This window comes from Nelusetta ayraudi, unplaced genomic scaffold (assembly GCF_046127955.1).
Source record: "Nelusetta ayraudi isolate G7.1 ecotype Tasmania unplaced genomic scaffold, CSIRO-AGI_Nayr_v1 ptg000135l, whole genome shotgun sequence".
NCBI lineage: Eukaryota > Metazoa > Chordata > Actinopteri > Tetraodontiformes > Monacanthidae > Nelusetta > Nelusetta ayraudi.
Genome location: NW_027466185.1, coordinates 11,960,476 through 11,977,485, shown reverse-complemented (window position 1 = coordinate 11,977,485; position 17,010 = coordinate 11,960,476). Strand labels below are relative to the sequence as shown.

The following is a 17,010-nucleotide window of genomic DNA, read 5'->3' as shown; positions in this document are numbered from 1 at the left end:
TGAATAGCGCAAAGCAGAGTGGCGATGTTAGTATTATACATGCGTTGCCTTTTCAATGAAAACGTTAATTCTATTTACTCAGTTTGAAGATGTAGTACCAAGTGCCTGGAAATCTAATCACAGGGGGGAAAAAATACACACATTGAATAGGATCGTCTGTGATTGCTGCAGTGAAATATTACAGAATATTACAGAATGTATAATTTATCATACACAGAGATGTACATCACGATGAAATGTAAACATTAATCACGCAAAAGTTAGGAAAAAACACGATAATGTTGTATTATTGTACTGATTTTAATTTTTAGAGCGATACTGCGAGTGTGGATTGAACGTTTCTTCGGTTTCGTTCTCTCGGCTTGTGTGTACCTTGTGGTCAAAATAGTCCAGTTTTATTTTTTTGTGTGTTTTAAAAATAAAATATTCCTTGTCTACCTTTGATGACGTCAAAAATGAGCGCCGCGCGCACGCCTTCAGTGGTCTTCCCAACATGGCAACGGTGCAAGTCAGTGAGGCAGAAAAAGTGTACATCTTACACGGTGTACGGGTAAGTTTTATCTGATGTGCTAATCTAAACACATCTCAGTGTAAATGTTTAGTAATACAATGACATGGTGGTGTTTGAAGACAGAAATTAGCTTCGTCCATTCGCGTATGTTAACCGTGAAACCGTGTTGGTGTTGTTGACATGTCGCTTCCTGCTTTTCAGGATGATTTGCGGGTGGATGGGAGAGGCTGTGAGGATTACAGGCACATGGAAATAGAGACAGATGTGGTGTCCAACACAGACGGATCGTCCAAAGTCACACTGGTAACGCCAGCTGGGTGCAACTGAAGTTTGCTTGTTGCTTGTTGATTCGGGTTCTTTTGAAATTAAGACATCAATCAAACATCCCTTTGGTGTTTCATTAGTTAAAATTGAGTTATGGTCCTTTTTGAACTATATACTCTGTCAAGAAGTGGGACAATAAGAATGTAAATCTGAACGTTGGTCAACCTAATCCTATGGTGAATAATTCATGTAATTTTTTTGCATTGATCTTTAATCTTTTCACATAATTTACCTTGTTTCTCTTACAGGGGCACACAGTGGTCCTAGTTGGGATTAAAACTGAAATAGGAAAGCCAAGGCCCACAGTGCCAGATGAAGGCTACTTGGAGTTCTTTGTAGACTGGTATGTAAAATAATTAACTGACCTGGGGGGGAGGAGATTTCACAAACCAAGATTAGCTTGAACAAAAAAGGGTACATCTACTGTTTGAGCTGCTAGTTTTAATGGTCCAGTTCCACATTCTGAATAGATGTATGGTGGAGTCGTACTCACAAGTGGACTTGCTCTTTATGTAAATACAACAGCTTAGAACAAGCAAATTAATCTTAAATTATCTCCAGTAAATTTGTCTAACTTGAAAATACATCTACATTTTGCCTCTGTTTTATGGTGGGAAAATCATAAATTCTACATCCACTACCTTTTCATGGATATGCTGCCACTAGGAGGTAGTGTTGTATCACGTAGTCTATTGACTGTGAAACATCCTCCAGGCCTGGTTGCAGGATGACCTCACACAGGTTTCATTGCTTTTTTAATCCCCCCCCCACACTCACACTCCTAGCTCAGCCAATGCAACCCCTGAGTTTGAGGGCAGAGGAGGTGAAGAGCTGGGAATGGAGCTGAGCAACACTCTCTACAAAGTCTTTAACAACAAACACAGTGTGGACCTGAAGGGCCTGTGCATCAGTGCAGGAGAGCACTGCTGGGTGCTCTATGTGGATGTGCTGGTGAGTTGAAACCTGCAGTTATGTCTGTCGCCTCTTAGAAATTCAGTTATTTCATTTACACCTCCTCCGGTGACTGGTCAGAACCCTAAAATCAACGTATTGCATTTAAAGTCAAACCTGTCTGATTCGTTTCCGCAGCTCCTGCAGTGTGACGGCAACTTGTATGATGCCATCTCAGTGGCCATCAAGGCCGCTCTTTTTAACACAAAGTAAGTAAACTGTTTTGTTGCATTTCGAAGATGTTACAGTCAGTGAAATTCATTCTGATGGGAGTGTCTTCGCGGTTAGGATTCCCAGAGTTCATATATCAGCCGACGAGGAAGGAGGGAAGGAAATCGAACTGTCAGACGACCCGTATGACTGTTTGAGACTCGACGTGGAGAATGTTCCCTGTATAGTGACGCTGTGCAAGGTGAGATCATGGTATCAGACTTTTCCGCAAGACAAGAGAGTGCCGTGCACACTCGGCTTTGGTTGACCTCCTCACTTCTGCCCTTATGTTCTGCAGGTGGGACACCGGCACATAGTGGACGCGACCCTGCAGGAGAAGGCGTGCTCTGTGGCGAGCCTCATCATGTCCGTCACACACAAGGGCACTATCACCTGCACACGGAAGGTCGGCGGAGGCAGTCTGGACCCAGAGAGCATCTTCGAGATGACCGAGGTGAGTATGGATCCCTGGCCTCCTCCTCAACCAACCCATTCTTTAATTTACCTGCTGGTAGATTTGCAGTGCAAACTCTCTGACGTTCCTCAGTATCATATCATAGTTTATGAACAAGGTCTGTAAGTACAATGCATTTCTGTCGTTTCCAGGCAGGTAAACGGGTCGGAAAGGCTCTTCACGCTCCACTCATGAAGCTGCTGCAGCAGGAGGAGAATTTGGGAAAGAAGAAACAGAAAGTCGGCTTCCTCAGTTAAAATCAGTGACTGTGTCTGCACTGTATTTGTATATGTATACAGCATTTTCTAATAAAACTGTTCACATGCAGTTGCATGTTGGTCTCGTTGTTACATAAGGTTTAGAGATTGTATGGATTAAAAAAAATGCATGCACACATAAATATATTCTTTGAAGTCCAGCAACATATTGGTTCAGAAAACAGAAGCAAACTGCTCATTGCATATGATATAATCCAGACATTTAAATGGACATCAGTTGAAAGCGGAAATAATAGAAAAATAGTATCTGCACAGTATGTAAATATGTATTAATTAAATAAGCCTCACATTATTGTCCCAGTGATTTAACATTGGTACGGAGTTGCTAAGGAACGTCCAGGCTGCTTTCTTGTTTTGCCACGTGGAAGATGAGAAACTGTGTAAACCACTAAGTCCAGATGTGACCCTGGACCGTATCCACACTTCCCTACTGTGGTGTGAGTGTGTGTACTGCCAGAGAGATGACAAGCCCCAAACAAGCTCCTTCACACAGAACTAACAGTCATTGCATGTTTAGAGAGTAGCTACAACACATTTAGAATAGATAAATATTGTAAACCATAAGGAAATGCTAAAGAAGTGTATAAAGATTTTTTTTTTCTGTGTCCCAATGCTACATAATACACACGGGAATATGATTATTGTTCCATCAACTAAAATCCTGGGCAACTGCTTCAGAACTAAGCTCATCTTTTTTGGGGGTGTTTTATACAAATGTGCAATAGGAGAATCCAATGGTTTATTTAGATGAAGAAAATTCTGCAGCTGCTCCTGCTGCCTGCCAGTCTAGACCTGCTTTTCCAAGCCATTCAGACTGCTCCTCCACATGTGGAACCACAGAGGAAACTCTTAAGGCCAGCCTCTTATTCCTGCCAGTGACTTTGGATCGGTGTTTGGGATTTTATTTGTCCCCTCCTCCAGTTTGCAAAGATGAGAGGGAGGGTGTGGACAGAGAGAGAGGGAGACAGATAAATTGGAAGCATCCAAGAGTGCAGCAGCCTTATGCAACAGATCAAAACATGGGGTTCAAAGGAGTGTGCGTGCTGCTGGGAGTTCTGCTTCTGGTCAACACCTCGTTTCAGCAGCAAGGGAGGAGGAAGCCACTGAAAAAAGGTACAGTACAACACGTCTGGATCACAATCTAGGGGAAAAGGGTGGGGGGAATACCCTCAAAGCAGAATTTACCATTTGTACCTAAAACTGTTTGTCATAGCAGAGTTGACGGTCTTCTTTCTGATGATTTTAGAAGCAGCTCCTGCGAAGGATGCCGCCGTTGAGCAGCTGCAGAAACAGATCGACAACATTGTGCAGGAGCTCAACCTGCTGAAGGAGCAACAAGCCCTGCAGACGGGTGAGTTTCCATCACAACTTCCATTCATAAAGGAGTCAATGCAATATTTTTTCCAATATTGCGGCCCAACATTTCAACTTCCGTTCCAACCTGAAAAGCAAAACCAGTCAAAGCAAAATAAATAGATGAAATGTAAATGTTTTAATCTGTGTTGTTTAATGTGTATGACTGCGAACTGGAATACTGATGTACTACATCAAATGATGTGAGCAGTGCATTTATTAAACTAACCTCAGGGTCGTTGTCTTGAGTTACAAATTAAGAAACATTTTTTTCAAGAGCAAGAACAGTCAAGTTTGTTTCAACAGTGATTAAAAAAAAAAAAAAAAAAAAAAAAAACACAGATGTGTTTCCCCAATTATATAATAGCAAATTATTAAGAAAAAAAGCTAATTACTGACAAACTGAAACTCAATGCCCTTTTAAAATTTAACTCAAGCTTATCCAGATTTGAACATGACAAACCTGTCAACATGAGCTGCGTCGTTTACAATTCAAGTCAGATTCAACACGCAAGAGTCCCAAAAGAATCCCATTATTCTCCTCCCCAGTCTGTCTGAAAGGCACCAAGATCAACGGCAAGTGCTACCTGGCCGATCCCGCCCGGAAGCGCTACCACGCGGCCAGCGAGGACTGCAACAACATGGGCGGCGCCCTCGGCACGCCCGCGTCCAGCGACGAGAACGAGCGGCTCGCCGACTACATCCGCCAGAGCATCGGGCCGGACGAGCAGGTCTGGCTGGGCGTCAACGACATGGCAACGGAGGGCTCCTGGGTGGACCAGAGCGGCCTGGCCATCGCGTACAAAAACTGGGACGCGTCCGGCAGAGCGCCTCCTCAGCCCGACGGAGGCGCCTCGCAGAACTGCGCCGTCCTGTCCGGAGCCTCCGGGGGGAAGTGGCTGGACGAGAACTGCCGAGAGGAGAAGCCCTCCGTCTGCCAGTTCAACATAGTTTGATCTCGGTTCACGCCGTGACTCAATTAGTAGCGCTTGGGTTAAGGTTAGCAGTTAGCCGCTTTCGCTCTCGCCGCTGACGTGCCACGTCGCCGGCAGTTCTTGGGAGGGGAGAGAGTTTTAAAGCCAGTGGTTCTCAGCTGGGTCAGAATCAGGACTGACGTTCTCGTCTTAGGGGTCAGCTCAGATTTAAAGCAGTTATTCCTGAATGAAGAGTGTGTCATTTGCGGCATTCCTCGTGGCCACATGAAACGCCTGGAGGAACACTAGAGAAGTTGGAGAGCATCTCAAACAATGTCCAAAGAGTCCAAAATGTCTTTTATACAACATCTTGGGGTTAAAAGAAAAAACAATTTACAACCACAAAAAGGAAGCAACTATTTCTTTTCCCCAAAGCTCTGACAAACAGCAAACTAATACACAGGTTGGGAATCACTGGTTTAAACTCAAAAATCCTGATACAACTATTGTATTTCAATCACTCAGTTCTTGTATTAGCATAAAAGCAATTATTCTGCCGCGTCATTTAGAGAGACGAGAGGTGATTTTTGCTGGTTTTGTAATCTTTACAACATCTGGCAGGATGCAACCTGATAGTGACCATTAATAAAAAGCAAAAAAAAAGAAAAAGAAAAAAGGCTGCACCATCATTTCTTCAACTAAAGCTTTCTAAAGGTTGAAAAATAAACACCACATAAATCCAGACTTTACATTTATCACACGTGTCCCCGACCCCATGACTCTGGCTTTCACAGCTTTCAGCAACAACAAAAAAAACTTTTCCGTGGTAAACGTTGGCTTCGGCTCTGAAGTCTTCCACACATTTTGCAATTTTTTTTCTTAAATAGTGGGAGATTCTGTGGTCTAAAGTGTCTTCCACACCCTTAATGAAACAAATGACCGATTGTAAGAGGCTGGAATTAAATGTGATGGCACCGTTTACCTCAAGGAACTTCTCCACCCGACGTTTTCCTGGAATTTATTGCAAAATACAGTTAAAAAGAAAAGACAACTTGAACAGCTTAAAAAGACACTAAGAAAACAAGTACTTGACGTACTTCCTCTGCCTCATACAAAGCAAAAATGAAAAAAAGAAAAGGTTGAACCTTTTCTTTGGAGTTCTTGATTGTTGAAAGAAATTACTGTAGCTTAACACACAGGCTTGAACCAGGGGGAACAGGTAGCCAAGCCACGTGAAGGAGTCTAGCAAACTGACCAATATAAATCAGCATAAATTAAAATGATTTTTTTTCCAATGTAGTGATTTTAAATCCTTCCAGTTAATTAACTGGTTTACTCGATGAGCCATGAGCCAACAAGTCTTAATAAATAAAACCGATGAATTGTGCGTCTTTTTCACGCAGCCAGGCTGCCACTTCCACTGGTTCACAGCCTTTATTCTGTCCTATGCCATCCAGTGACTTACTTTCCTTACTTCCCTGGACAACATGACTCTACCTCCCCATAAAAGCCCCCTTAAAGCTAAGAATCACTAAAACAAAAATCTCTCAAGGTTTTTTTTTTTTCTTAGAAGTAACCGAGCTCTGACAAACACCGTGAACATACAATCACAGCCGTATCAAAGTCGGGTTTTCCCTGAGTGAGACCAAAGCGCCGCGACGACGCCCTTGTAACAGCAGCTCCAATGCGGACGCGGCACCATCACTCCTCGACTATGGGCGGCTGCTCGTCCGTGTACATGGCAGAGAGGCGGATGTTGTTTATATCCCCCGTGCTCTTGAAGGTGTACAGCTCGTTGTCCACCATCCTGCTGTCCTCGAAGCCGATGCTGTCCTGCCGGTCGATGGGAGTGCGGGGGCGGGCCGGGTGGAAGGACTGGGACGGGTCCAGGAAGGCGTTGTAGTGGTCCGTCTCCGGCTTGCCGTCCGGCTCCACGATGACGGGCAGTTGGCCGTCGGTGCGGCCCGTAAACGTCTGGTAGGAGTCCACCTGCGTCCCGTTGAAACGGTCCTGAATGGAGTCGGAGTAGCTGGACTCTCTCAGCAGGTGGCCGTACACCATGGTCTCGTCAATGGAGTCGTAGACGTGGGACTCGTTGTCCGACCGCGTCTTCGTGAAATTAATGTCGGGACGGAAGACGTTGCCCTTGCCCATGTAGATGGAGACCTGCTTGTCCTTGCGGGATTTGTTCCTCCTCCTGTTGGACAGGGCAGGTGCAAACCATGATACACCCGGCTTCAATCAAGGCAAACAGAGAAATGTCAAAGTGCTTCACTCCACTGTGGAGGAGGCAGCGTATTGTAGCATTCAAATTTAACATTGGTAGAAGAACATTTACAAATATATACACTACCAGTCAAAGGTTTGGACACACCCTAGGAATTTAATGTATTTTCTTTCATTCTCATGACTATTGACATTGCAGTTTCTCACTGAGGGCATCAAAACTACGTCTGAACAGACATGGAATCATGTAGGAAACAACAGAAGTGTAAAATAACTTCAAAACAGCCGCCTTTCATTAAAAGCATATTTAAAGTTGTCTTCAGTATCTATCTGCAGTGTAGAAAGTTGGAAAGATAAAAAAAAAAAAAAAAACTGCATGAGAAGGTGTGCCCAAACTTTTGACTGATAGTGTTTATAAGAATAGAAAGACTATTAGGGTGCAACAGGAATGTTGTAAACACGGGCCTTCCACAGGTGCACTCACTTTGTGACGATGCATACAACAGCCAGTATTATGAGCAAAAGCAACACAGCTCCTGCTATTCCGAGGGCGATAGCCAAGAGATCTGCACAGACAAACAGAACTTTGATGTGAACCAATTTTTTTCTTTTTTTGTTCGGTGCAGCTGCAGCAAAGATCAGTCGCGGTGCTCACTTGATTTCTTCTGCAGGGAAATTTTGGCGACTGCGCCGAACTGTCCTTCCTCAGGGATGCAGTTGGACATGTTGAGGTAGAAGCTCTGAGGCACATCCAGCCTGTCTTCGGCCTTCTCGTCCTCCCGTCGGCTCAAGATCTCCTCCTCCTGGCCCAGCATCTTCACTTTGATGGAGGTGTGCCTGTCTTTGCACTTGGGCTGGCTGATGTTGACGAACTGCAGGGCCGCCTGGTACTGGCTCGGTAAAGTCACTATCCAGGAGACAGTGGAGAAGGACGCCATGCCCTCAGGCCAGTTGGGAGTGGCCATCAGAGCAGGGGAAGACGCTCTTGGAGTGACGCTGTAAATAAAGGTTTCTAAAAAAAGAAAAAAGAGGGATCAGGGTACTGATGAGCGTCAGTAATCTGTGAAAGAGCTAATGGTGCAATGGTGCCCTCTTGTGGGATTTAATTGTTATGCTGTTGTGTAGTTAGTTATTAATGCTTTTTGGATCCTTTTAAAACACCAATGATCTGACTAATTTATTACTTGATTAGTCTGAAATTTTGGAATACCTCAAAGGAATAAACTAATAATAATTGACTCAAATTCTTTTCTTTGAAACCAACAGGACCACACTAATACTGTAGTATACCATCATTCTAAAGTTAATAATGTGCCAGAATGTTGAAATGTGATTTTAAATCAGTAAAAACAGTTTAAAAACAGTAATTCACTAGTTTTCAGTTAATTTGCTGTTTGTTTGTGAATGTTGAATTTTAGACTGATTGTCAGATAAAACAATAAGAATTTCACCCTGTTCTAAGTAAATGATGTACTACGTTCGTCAATCTCCTGAAAATTCAAAAAAAAATAAAAAGAGAAAACTGTTTCACCTGGGATCTCCTCACTGAAGCTGACGTTGAGAAACGGCCCCCTGGACTTGCTGAAGTCGCTCACCGTGGCCGTCACAGAGAGGTTGGTGTGCGCCTGGATTTTCTGGATGGCTCCGTGAAAGCAGAACTGTCCGACAGGAGGGCCGCCTCTCTCGGCCACGTGCAGGGAAATGGACTGGTTGCACTCCTGGCCAGGCAGAGACTGTTGCAGGCTCCCGGTGGGGGACGTCAGGTCCAGGGTGCCGTCCTGAGGGATGCTGAGGTGCCAGGTGAAGTTGTGAAGGGGCATCGGGAGGCAGGCGTCGAGTTTGGGCACAGTGAGAAGGCTCGGTGTGCATGACGTCATGTTTTGACAACCTGTAATTAATGAGTAAGTGTAAAAATGCAACTTTGCAATAAAGAAGGGTTGGTCCGCAACCATATACTGATCATAACAGAGAAATGTGAGTTTTTTGTCATAAACAGCAAGCATCTTACTGATAACTTTACTGGCCGTCAGGCGCAGGTCTTCATTGGGACAGTCGAGGAAGGAGAGGCTGGCTTTGGTTCCTGCTGCCACTTCTATCGTCTTTTCCTCCACTGACTCAACGCTCATTTCACAGTAGGGGTCGGAACCCACCTTCTCGATCAGCAGAGACACCCCTTTGTGTTTGGTCAGATCAACTGTGCAAACGACTGCCAGGAGACAAAAAAATGATGTCGTTTAATAATAGTGGATTAATTCAAAGAAGAGATTAAATCTTTGTATTCATTTATTTAGAGTCTTGTTTGATTATATTTGGCCAAAACTAAACACAGAAATTAGCTCAGATGACCTATAATGAAACTGAGAATTTAAACATGAGGTTTGAACTCAGGCAGGAGCCTACAACTATAAAATATTTTCAAAACTTTAACAACCTTGTAAATGTCCTATTAGATGCATACAAACGACTGACTGAACAGAATCTACAACTTTATGGTATAGCCGACTCCCACTCTTGTTTCTTCGTCTTTCAGCTCTGTACCTGGATGGCCGCTCCTCATGACCGACACCTTGTATTTCAAGGTGAGGCCTGGAAGTGTTGTGTTGGTTTTGCAGTTCTTCAGCACCACGTTGAAGTTGCCCTGCTGATGCTGCAGCTGGCGACCCGTCAGAGACAATTTGGTGGCCTTCTTGCCTTCTTTGTGGTACACCTCCACCTCCTTACTGAGGCACTCTGGGGCCGTGTGATCGACAAAGTGCATCGAGTAGTTGTGCATGCCTGGCACTGTGAAGTCCCACTGCATCTGCTCATCATCAGGGAAATCACTGGGATAGTTGGCCGTGATGAACTCGGTCTCCGTTTGTCCCCGCGGCAGGGTGACCTTCACAATGGCCAACGCTGGGGGAACACAAGGAGAAGAAACCGTGGTTTAAAATGTGCAAACATAAATCATTAATGATAGGTCATATTCTTGCTTTTTTTTATTTGGGAGTGGCTTATCAATAGAAAAGACTGAATAAAAGAGAAAGTATGGTGTGACTTTTAGCTTACTGGAGGTCACCTCCGGCCCCACTTTGAATTTGAAGGCGACAGGGTCCATCGCTGTGTTCCCCGGAACTTTAAGAGACAGACGGCCCTTGTAGCGAGCCATGATGGAGGTCACGGTTCCTCCTTTACAGAAGGTGGCGACAGTTGCCGGACCAGTCCGCAGATAAACAATAACAGAGTATGTATGGCCATTCGGACAGGTCTCCTCGTTGGGAATCTGTTGCATTCCCATTTCTGGCAAGTCCAACTGGAAGGCCCGACTGGAGTCAACTTTCAGGTCCCACGTGAAGGTCCGATTGAAGTCTGAGAAGAGGGGGGACTCGGCCTGGACAATGTCAGTGGAGCATGAGGGATCTGAGCAGTCTGGAAATTATAGAAAGAGGATTTAGGCACTTGCTTCATCTAACTATATTTTGCATTTGTATGATATACATTTCTTTCTTAAATATACTGTATATATATTTTTAAGCTCTGTACCAAGTTCCCTGTTGATCTCCACACTGAAGACATCCTGAGGCTTGGGACAGCCGAACTCAACTGAGCTGGGGTCACTGAGCCTCAGCTGTCTGGTGCTGCATTGCCGTTTGGAGTCAACAGTCTTACACACACTACAGTCCGGCTCAGGAGTTGTGCTAGTGATGACGATATGGGTGTTTGGATCGGGAGTCACCTCCATCCTTTTGCTGCCTGGATTAAAAAAAAATGCAGTGCATCATTAGAATGCTTAGCAAAATCACTTTTGCACATTTTCTTGGAGGTAAAGCAAAAGGGTAAACGATTTAGAAAGATAAAATATTTTGTTCTCAGTTAAAAGTAATTTTTTGGTGCTTTTAAAATTAGCATGCTAAGCCAGATGGTCCTAAGATGGTCATAGAACATACTGTGCAATTTCTTCCCGAGTACAATAGCAGTCAGTTATTCATGTAACATTTAAAAACAAAAACAAATGAAAAGGCGGAAACCTGGCAAGCCACAACCAGATCGAGTGAACATGTGTGTGCAGCTGTTCTCTGCACAGCAACTGGTAATGTGTTTGTGCCTCCCCTCACAGCTTTTTGAAAAACTATCGGGGATGGAAAGTCTTCCAAGATCCAGACAGCAACCACCGACGCAGGATGTTTTAAAATGATCTTAAAATCTTTGAAAGTCATGCAAGTGACATTACGTGCACATTTCTTTATGAATTCAACAAGATTTTCTTCTTTTTTTTAGGGAGACAAAAGAAAGCTGGCTTCAAGACCTAGGTTTAGCTAATAACTTTGAGAGCATTCCTGATGTTTTTATTCTATGTTAATTATGTGTACAGTACAGACGAAGAAGAGAGGTTTACCTCTTGGTGCTGCCTTCACAGTGAAAGCCGTTGCCTCCGGTTCCCCGTCTTTTGGCACTTCTGTTGTCACAGTTGTCACACCGAGCAGATCCAATTGAGGAAGTGCTCCACTCTTGCAGTAGCTGTTGGTTTTAACTATCCCTTCACTTTTAGTTGTGGTAACTGTGTACTGCTGGTCATCTTGGCATTTTTCTACTCCAGACATTAACTTTAGTCCACTTGGGAAGACTAGACTTAACACGGTCCTCTCTGGTACAACAATATCCCAGGTTAGGGACCGTTGAAAGCCTTTGAAGAGTTCAGGATCAACTCCTGCTGCAGCAGGAGTGCACAAGCTGTCTGTGCACTCTGAGAGACAAAGAAGAAGAAAAATCATCAAATCATCGAAATCATAACGATAAGCACATATTTTGAACCGTGTCAATATGTCCTAAAAGAACTAATCTAAATGAAAAAAGTCCAAAAATCGACAATAAATATTTAATTTGGGTTTTTCCAAAAACCAACTTGAATAATGAATAATTTAACTATATCTATTGTGACAATTTTTATTACTGTTTCAATCATTTATACTAACTAAAAGAAACGTGTTTTTTTCCAAAATAGTTACCAATGCCAACATTTAATTTAATTGACAGTGTGATTGTTGACAGTAAACACCAAATCTCAATTGTGGTTCTTACCTATTGTCTTCTTTATCTTTACAGTGTACACATTCTCAGGTTTTGGGCAACCAAACTCCAGTGAGAGGTTTTCACTGCTGGTCAGCGTTTTCTCCGTTGGGCTGCAGTTGGGTGTTGATCCGTCAACAGAGCACACTTCACATTCTGGTTCCCCTGGAACACGACTAATGGCCACAGTTGTGCTGGAATCAACACTTACAACCATTGTCCGGCCCTCTAAATTGAATATATAAAGCAGAGGGAAACAGAGGGTGTGACAGGATGACACAAACTCTTGGTAACTACTTCTGCGAGTTCATTTGTCAAATAATACTTTAGCTAGATAAAGTCAGCACAGCCGTGTTAATGTTTACTGTATAGTTTATGGGGGGGGGCAACATATTGTGGTCAAATTTTGGTAAATGACCACTAACTACTTGAGTGAGAAGTATTAGCTTTGCATTGCAAACACATCTTTTTACTGGCATAAAGCCTAATTTGTGGGGATCTTTCTGAAATATACATTATCACTTCCAGAAGTGCATTTCCAAACTAATAAATTCTTCTCATTCAACACACACACGTGTTACTAAAAACTTACTTAACGGTCCAGCGGAGGTCTGGAACAACACTGATGAGACTTCAGCCTTTGGTTGGACTTGCAGAGTCACCACAGCTTGGTCGGCCAGGTCCAACCGAGTCAAAGAGCCCCCCTTACAATACCGAGTCCCGCCGCCGCCTTCTGCCTCAGAATAGGCCACTGAATAGTGCATTCCACCGGGACACTGTTGTGACGTCTCCACCAGTCCTTCCCCGAGGATGTCCAGAGCCACGACTATCTTCTTGGGTGCCTTCAGCTCCCAGGTGAAGGTTCTGGAGAAGTCAGTGAGGAAGGAGGTTTGAGCTTCCACGGTTGTCGGGCTGCAGGCATCGTTGGTGCATTCTGGTTGGAGTCCAAAAACACACAAAGATTATTATTAGTTCCTTAAGATTATTAGGTCCCCCGCTTGATTTGCTTCAATTAAAAGTCTCAAGGTTTGCAGTCTCACCGATGGTGCGAGAAATCAACACAGTGAACGCCTGATCAACAGGCTGTGAACAGTTAAAGAGCAGCTTGACCTCCTCGTCAGGTACCAGGGGCAAAGAGGAGTGGCAGGACTTCTTTGTGTCGTTCACACCACTGATTTTACACACAGCACAGAGGGGCAGCTCTGTGGAGACTGTGACTGTGGAACCTTTGTCAGGGCGGACCACCGTCTGCAGAGATTCTGAGGGAACAAATGTGGTTTATCAGACGATGAGTTAGGAAATTTCGCAGGTCTGGTAATTGGCATGGGTAGAAGAGAACTATGCAGAGGAGGCAATCACGTGGCATTAGTGGCAGTTTGAACATGTTGGAATTGCTTCTTGAGAAACATCTTTATGTTTAGAGTTATGTCTTGCTGACCAACTGGACGAACTCTTGAAACATTTATTCTCAACAGAACTGAAACAGAACTGCAACATTTGGAGCATTTGGAGCATTTATCAATATGGTCACACATTAAACCCATTTTCAGATCTTAACATTTCATCCTGTACCGCAGTTGACAGTCTCACACAATTATTGAAAGTTAATATAAAAAAACAATACTAAACCAAGTAAACAGTATATTTGGTCCTTCAAAAACCAGTTCCAGCTCCTGCAAAAAGTGATGCTTTTAGCAGAAGCTGAAAGTAGAAACTGAAGGCTTTAGTTGCTTTTTCCTCAGTTTTGTCAAAAGGAAGAAAAAATAAGGTAACAGCAAGGTGGTGTTATGAACCAGGGAGAGGTACTGGTTGCCTTTGTGACATCACAAAGGGGCACCACAAAGAAGTGCATGTTTCAGCACAGACTTTCTGGCAAGTAGAGCAAACATAAGAAGTTAAGTGACTTTTGTCTTTTCTAGGGAGATCCCTGACAGAATAGAGGCACATTATTCATTATAGACATTATACATTACATTATTCTTTGATAGACATTTCATTTAGATTAGCTTTATCAGCCCTACCTGGTGCCTAACCTTGATTTGTCTCAACAAAGTAAACATTTTCGTAAGCCTCCAATAATAAACCACTACACATTAAACTGAACTAACATCTGTAATTTGTCACTATCACTGGTCAAAAAGAGGTTAATCTTTAAATGGTCAGTTTGCTCTCCATATCTGAGCAAATGGCTCTTAAACACACCCATGTCTGAGCAACGAAGTGACAAACCCAAGCAAATTTATTGACTTTTGGTTACAGCAAGTCATGGCTTGGGCCCTGACTTCAAAGTGCACCTCAGGTGGAGTAGTTTTAACAATCCATAGAAACTGCTCTATAATAAATATGAAGGCAGGCTGCGCTGTTACTGTGTCAACATTAAGATGCGTTTCAGTATGTTTGTTTAAAAAAAACACAAGAATGGATTCGAGCACGCTAATTTGATATGATACATAATCTATGAAAACATAACATCAATTTACTTAAAACCTTCCGTTTTTTAGGGAAGCGGTTTCACATAAAATGACAACAAAAGGACAATGTTCCTGCAAAGTCCCGCAAAATCAATTGACATACATTTATACGAATAACTCACTGACCTTGTATGTGCTGTTGTCATGTCACTATCACGTATCAAGTATGCAAATATGTGAATTAAGGGCTTTTTTTTTTTTCGTTTTCTATTCGTGAGTTAGCTTTTGGAGCAGTGCAAGTTAAAACACAGACAGCATCCAGGAATTCTCAACCTGAACTTGTGAGGACATGAAAACATCACAGAAAAATATTACAGCTTTTTTTTTCTCGGTTCGTTTGTTTTCAATAGTGATGTCACATGTAAAACAGAAAAACAATTCTCAAGAAAATATAGAAGAATGAAACACGTTTACTCTGATTATATCTCGAGAAGCCCAGATCGAACCACCATGAAATGAAACTCTAGGCCTGCCAGATTCACCGCGTAACAGCAGATTGCTGGTCAATCATTAATGAAGTCATGATGAATTCAGGCTAACAGGAAGCTCCGCAAATGCCCCGCAAACATTTTTGAAAAATGCAGGTCAAGAAGTCTGAGCTGAACGTTTCTCATATACACTGATACTGAAGATTCTAGTCTAACAAGCTCCGCTCAATTCATCGTTCTTCAGCAGTAGCCGACATGACAACGACTTGCGCAACATTCTTTTTTTTAATGCGTGTGTTCGTTTAAATGAAGCACCTCCAAAGTTGGTCTTAACCCAATTGGCAAACACCTGAAACGACGCCGCAAATTACAGAAAAATATGCGTCATCGTCTGTCAGTCTACCCCTATTTTTCTTTAAACAAAACACACATTTTTATAGAGAAACGCATACCACAATCTGACAACATAAATGTGTCCTGATCGATACGAGAGAGAGATAACAAAACCCACCTGCTGAGTCCTGGAGCGTCAAAACCAACAGTCCCAAGAGTGCACAGGTGCCGCTGAGCCGCATGTTTAAGAAACCCCAAACCCGCTCTTAAAGCATAAAGAAAAAAAAACCTCCACGGACAGAAAGTTTTATCAGCGTTTGGCGTCCTCGTTTAACATAAACGGTGTAGCATTCTTTATCTCTCTCTCTCTCTCTTTTTTTTTTTTTTTTTAAAAAAAGATTCGATCCGCAGCGACCACGACAGCTGACGTTGGAGGCCACTTCCTGCTCCCTCGCGGCCGCTCTACCTGCGCGACGAAGGGAGGGAGAGAGGGAGGGCGTGGTCGGGTCGCGCACGAGAAGGTTGAAGGCTACCTGCCCGGACTTGACGGCCGGGGGGGGGGAGGGGCTTCCTTCCTGCGCTGCCCCCCTGCTGCTCTTTAGCCGGTCGATCGATAATATACTGACAGATAAGATGTCGGTGCTGGATCCGGATTCGGAGGGAGATGATGAAGAAGACTCGAGCCCTTGTGTGACTTCCTGCTTGGCACAGACAGCGGCAGCCCTATTTATAAAGAGCCAAACATACCGGGGATGGTTGGCATCGTGCTGCGGGAGGCTATCCCCAAAACGAGGCAGGGGAGAGGAGGGGAAGGGAGGGGAGAGAAGGGTGTGAAGAATACTGAGAGGAGTTCAGTATCTGGCCGACAAAATGCTTAAACCACCGCAAATGACAGTCCGCAAATCGTCCAGCGGGCTATTGGAGGCAATATTGAGCGGTGCCGTTTCCTTCGATTGGCTGTATTTGCTGCCAGTTTATTCGAAAGCACTTGGTCCATACAGTGTGGGTAGCACTCCTGCAAGAGAGGCTCCGCGACTCCTGCCTCCACATGCCTCCTCGTGACGCAGACATTCCTGCACAAAAACACACCTGAGGGCAGCAACTGCCCCGCAGCACGCACACACACACACACACACACACACACACACACACACACACACACACACACACACAGCAGTACCCCCAAACCCCCACCAAATTTTAGCGGGAAAAGTGAACCTAAAAACACACACTATCCTCATTTCATATCTAAATCTGTCCTGTATCCAGTTTTGCCTCAGTTTATGACAGCAGTGTGATCTTTTTAAGTCTTTCAAACATACAAAACACAAGTGTTCGTGGGGTTTCTCTCTCTCTCTCTCTCTCTCTCTCTCTCTCTCTCTCTCTCTCTCTCTCTCTCTCGCTCTATCTCTCCCTCTCTCTATCTCTCGCTCTCTGTAGAACCAGTCTGACAGCCTTATTCACACTCAACAAGGGACTTCAGTGACGAATCAGCAGCTGTCAACCCCCCC

At 43.8% G+C, this 17,010-nt stretch overlaps 3 protein-coding genes across 3 annotated transcripts; 2 read left to right on the top strand and 1 right to left on the bottom strand.

Annotated features, from left to right (window-relative positions):
• Positions 1-432: 432 nt before the first annotated feature.
• Positions 433-2,777, top strand: exosc7 (exosome component 7). Its single transcript, XM_076011711.1, has 8 exons — positions 433-550; positions 713-814; positions 1,084-1,178; positions 1,621-1,786; positions 1,925-1,995; positions 2,075-2,198; positions 2,295-2,450; positions 2,603-2,777. The coding sequence occupies exons 1-8, from the start codon at positions 494-496 to the stop codon at positions 2,705-2,707; spliced, it is 876 nt and encodes a 291-aa protein (XP_075867826.1). The 5' UTR covers positions 433-493; the 3' UTR covers positions 2,708-2,777.
• An 803-nt stretch (positions 2,778-3,580) lies between these two features.
• On the top strand, positions 3,581-5,037 carry clec3bb (C-type lectin domain family 3, member Bb). The gene is made up of 3 exons (XM_076051694.1): positions 3,581-3,841; positions 3,975-4,079; positions 4,631-5,037. The coding sequence occupies exons 1-3, from the start codon at positions 3,748-3,750 to the stop codon at positions 5,035-5,037; spliced, it is 606 nt and encodes a 201-aa protein (XP_075907809.1). The 5' UTR covers positions 3,581-3,747.
• Positions 4,599-16,418, bottom strand: cdcp1b (CUB domain containing protein 1b). Its single transcript, XM_076051693.1, has 13 exons — positions 15,678-16,418; positions 13,308-13,526; positions 12,860-13,201; positions 12,280-12,495; positions 11,597-11,944; positions 10,744-10,953; positions 10,270-10,629; positions 9,760-10,116; positions 9,230-9,427; positions 8,753-9,109; positions 7,877-8,233; positions 7,706-7,787; positions 4,599-7,192 (listed from the first exon to the last, which is right to left on the bottom strand). The coding sequence occupies exons 1-13, from the start codon at positions 15,739-15,741 to the stop codon at positions 6,697-6,699; spliced, it is 3,606 nt and encodes a 1,201-aa protein (XP_075907808.1). The 5' UTR covers positions 15,742-16,418; the 3' UTR covers positions 4,599-6,696.
• Positions 16,419-17,010: the final 592 nt, after the last annotated feature.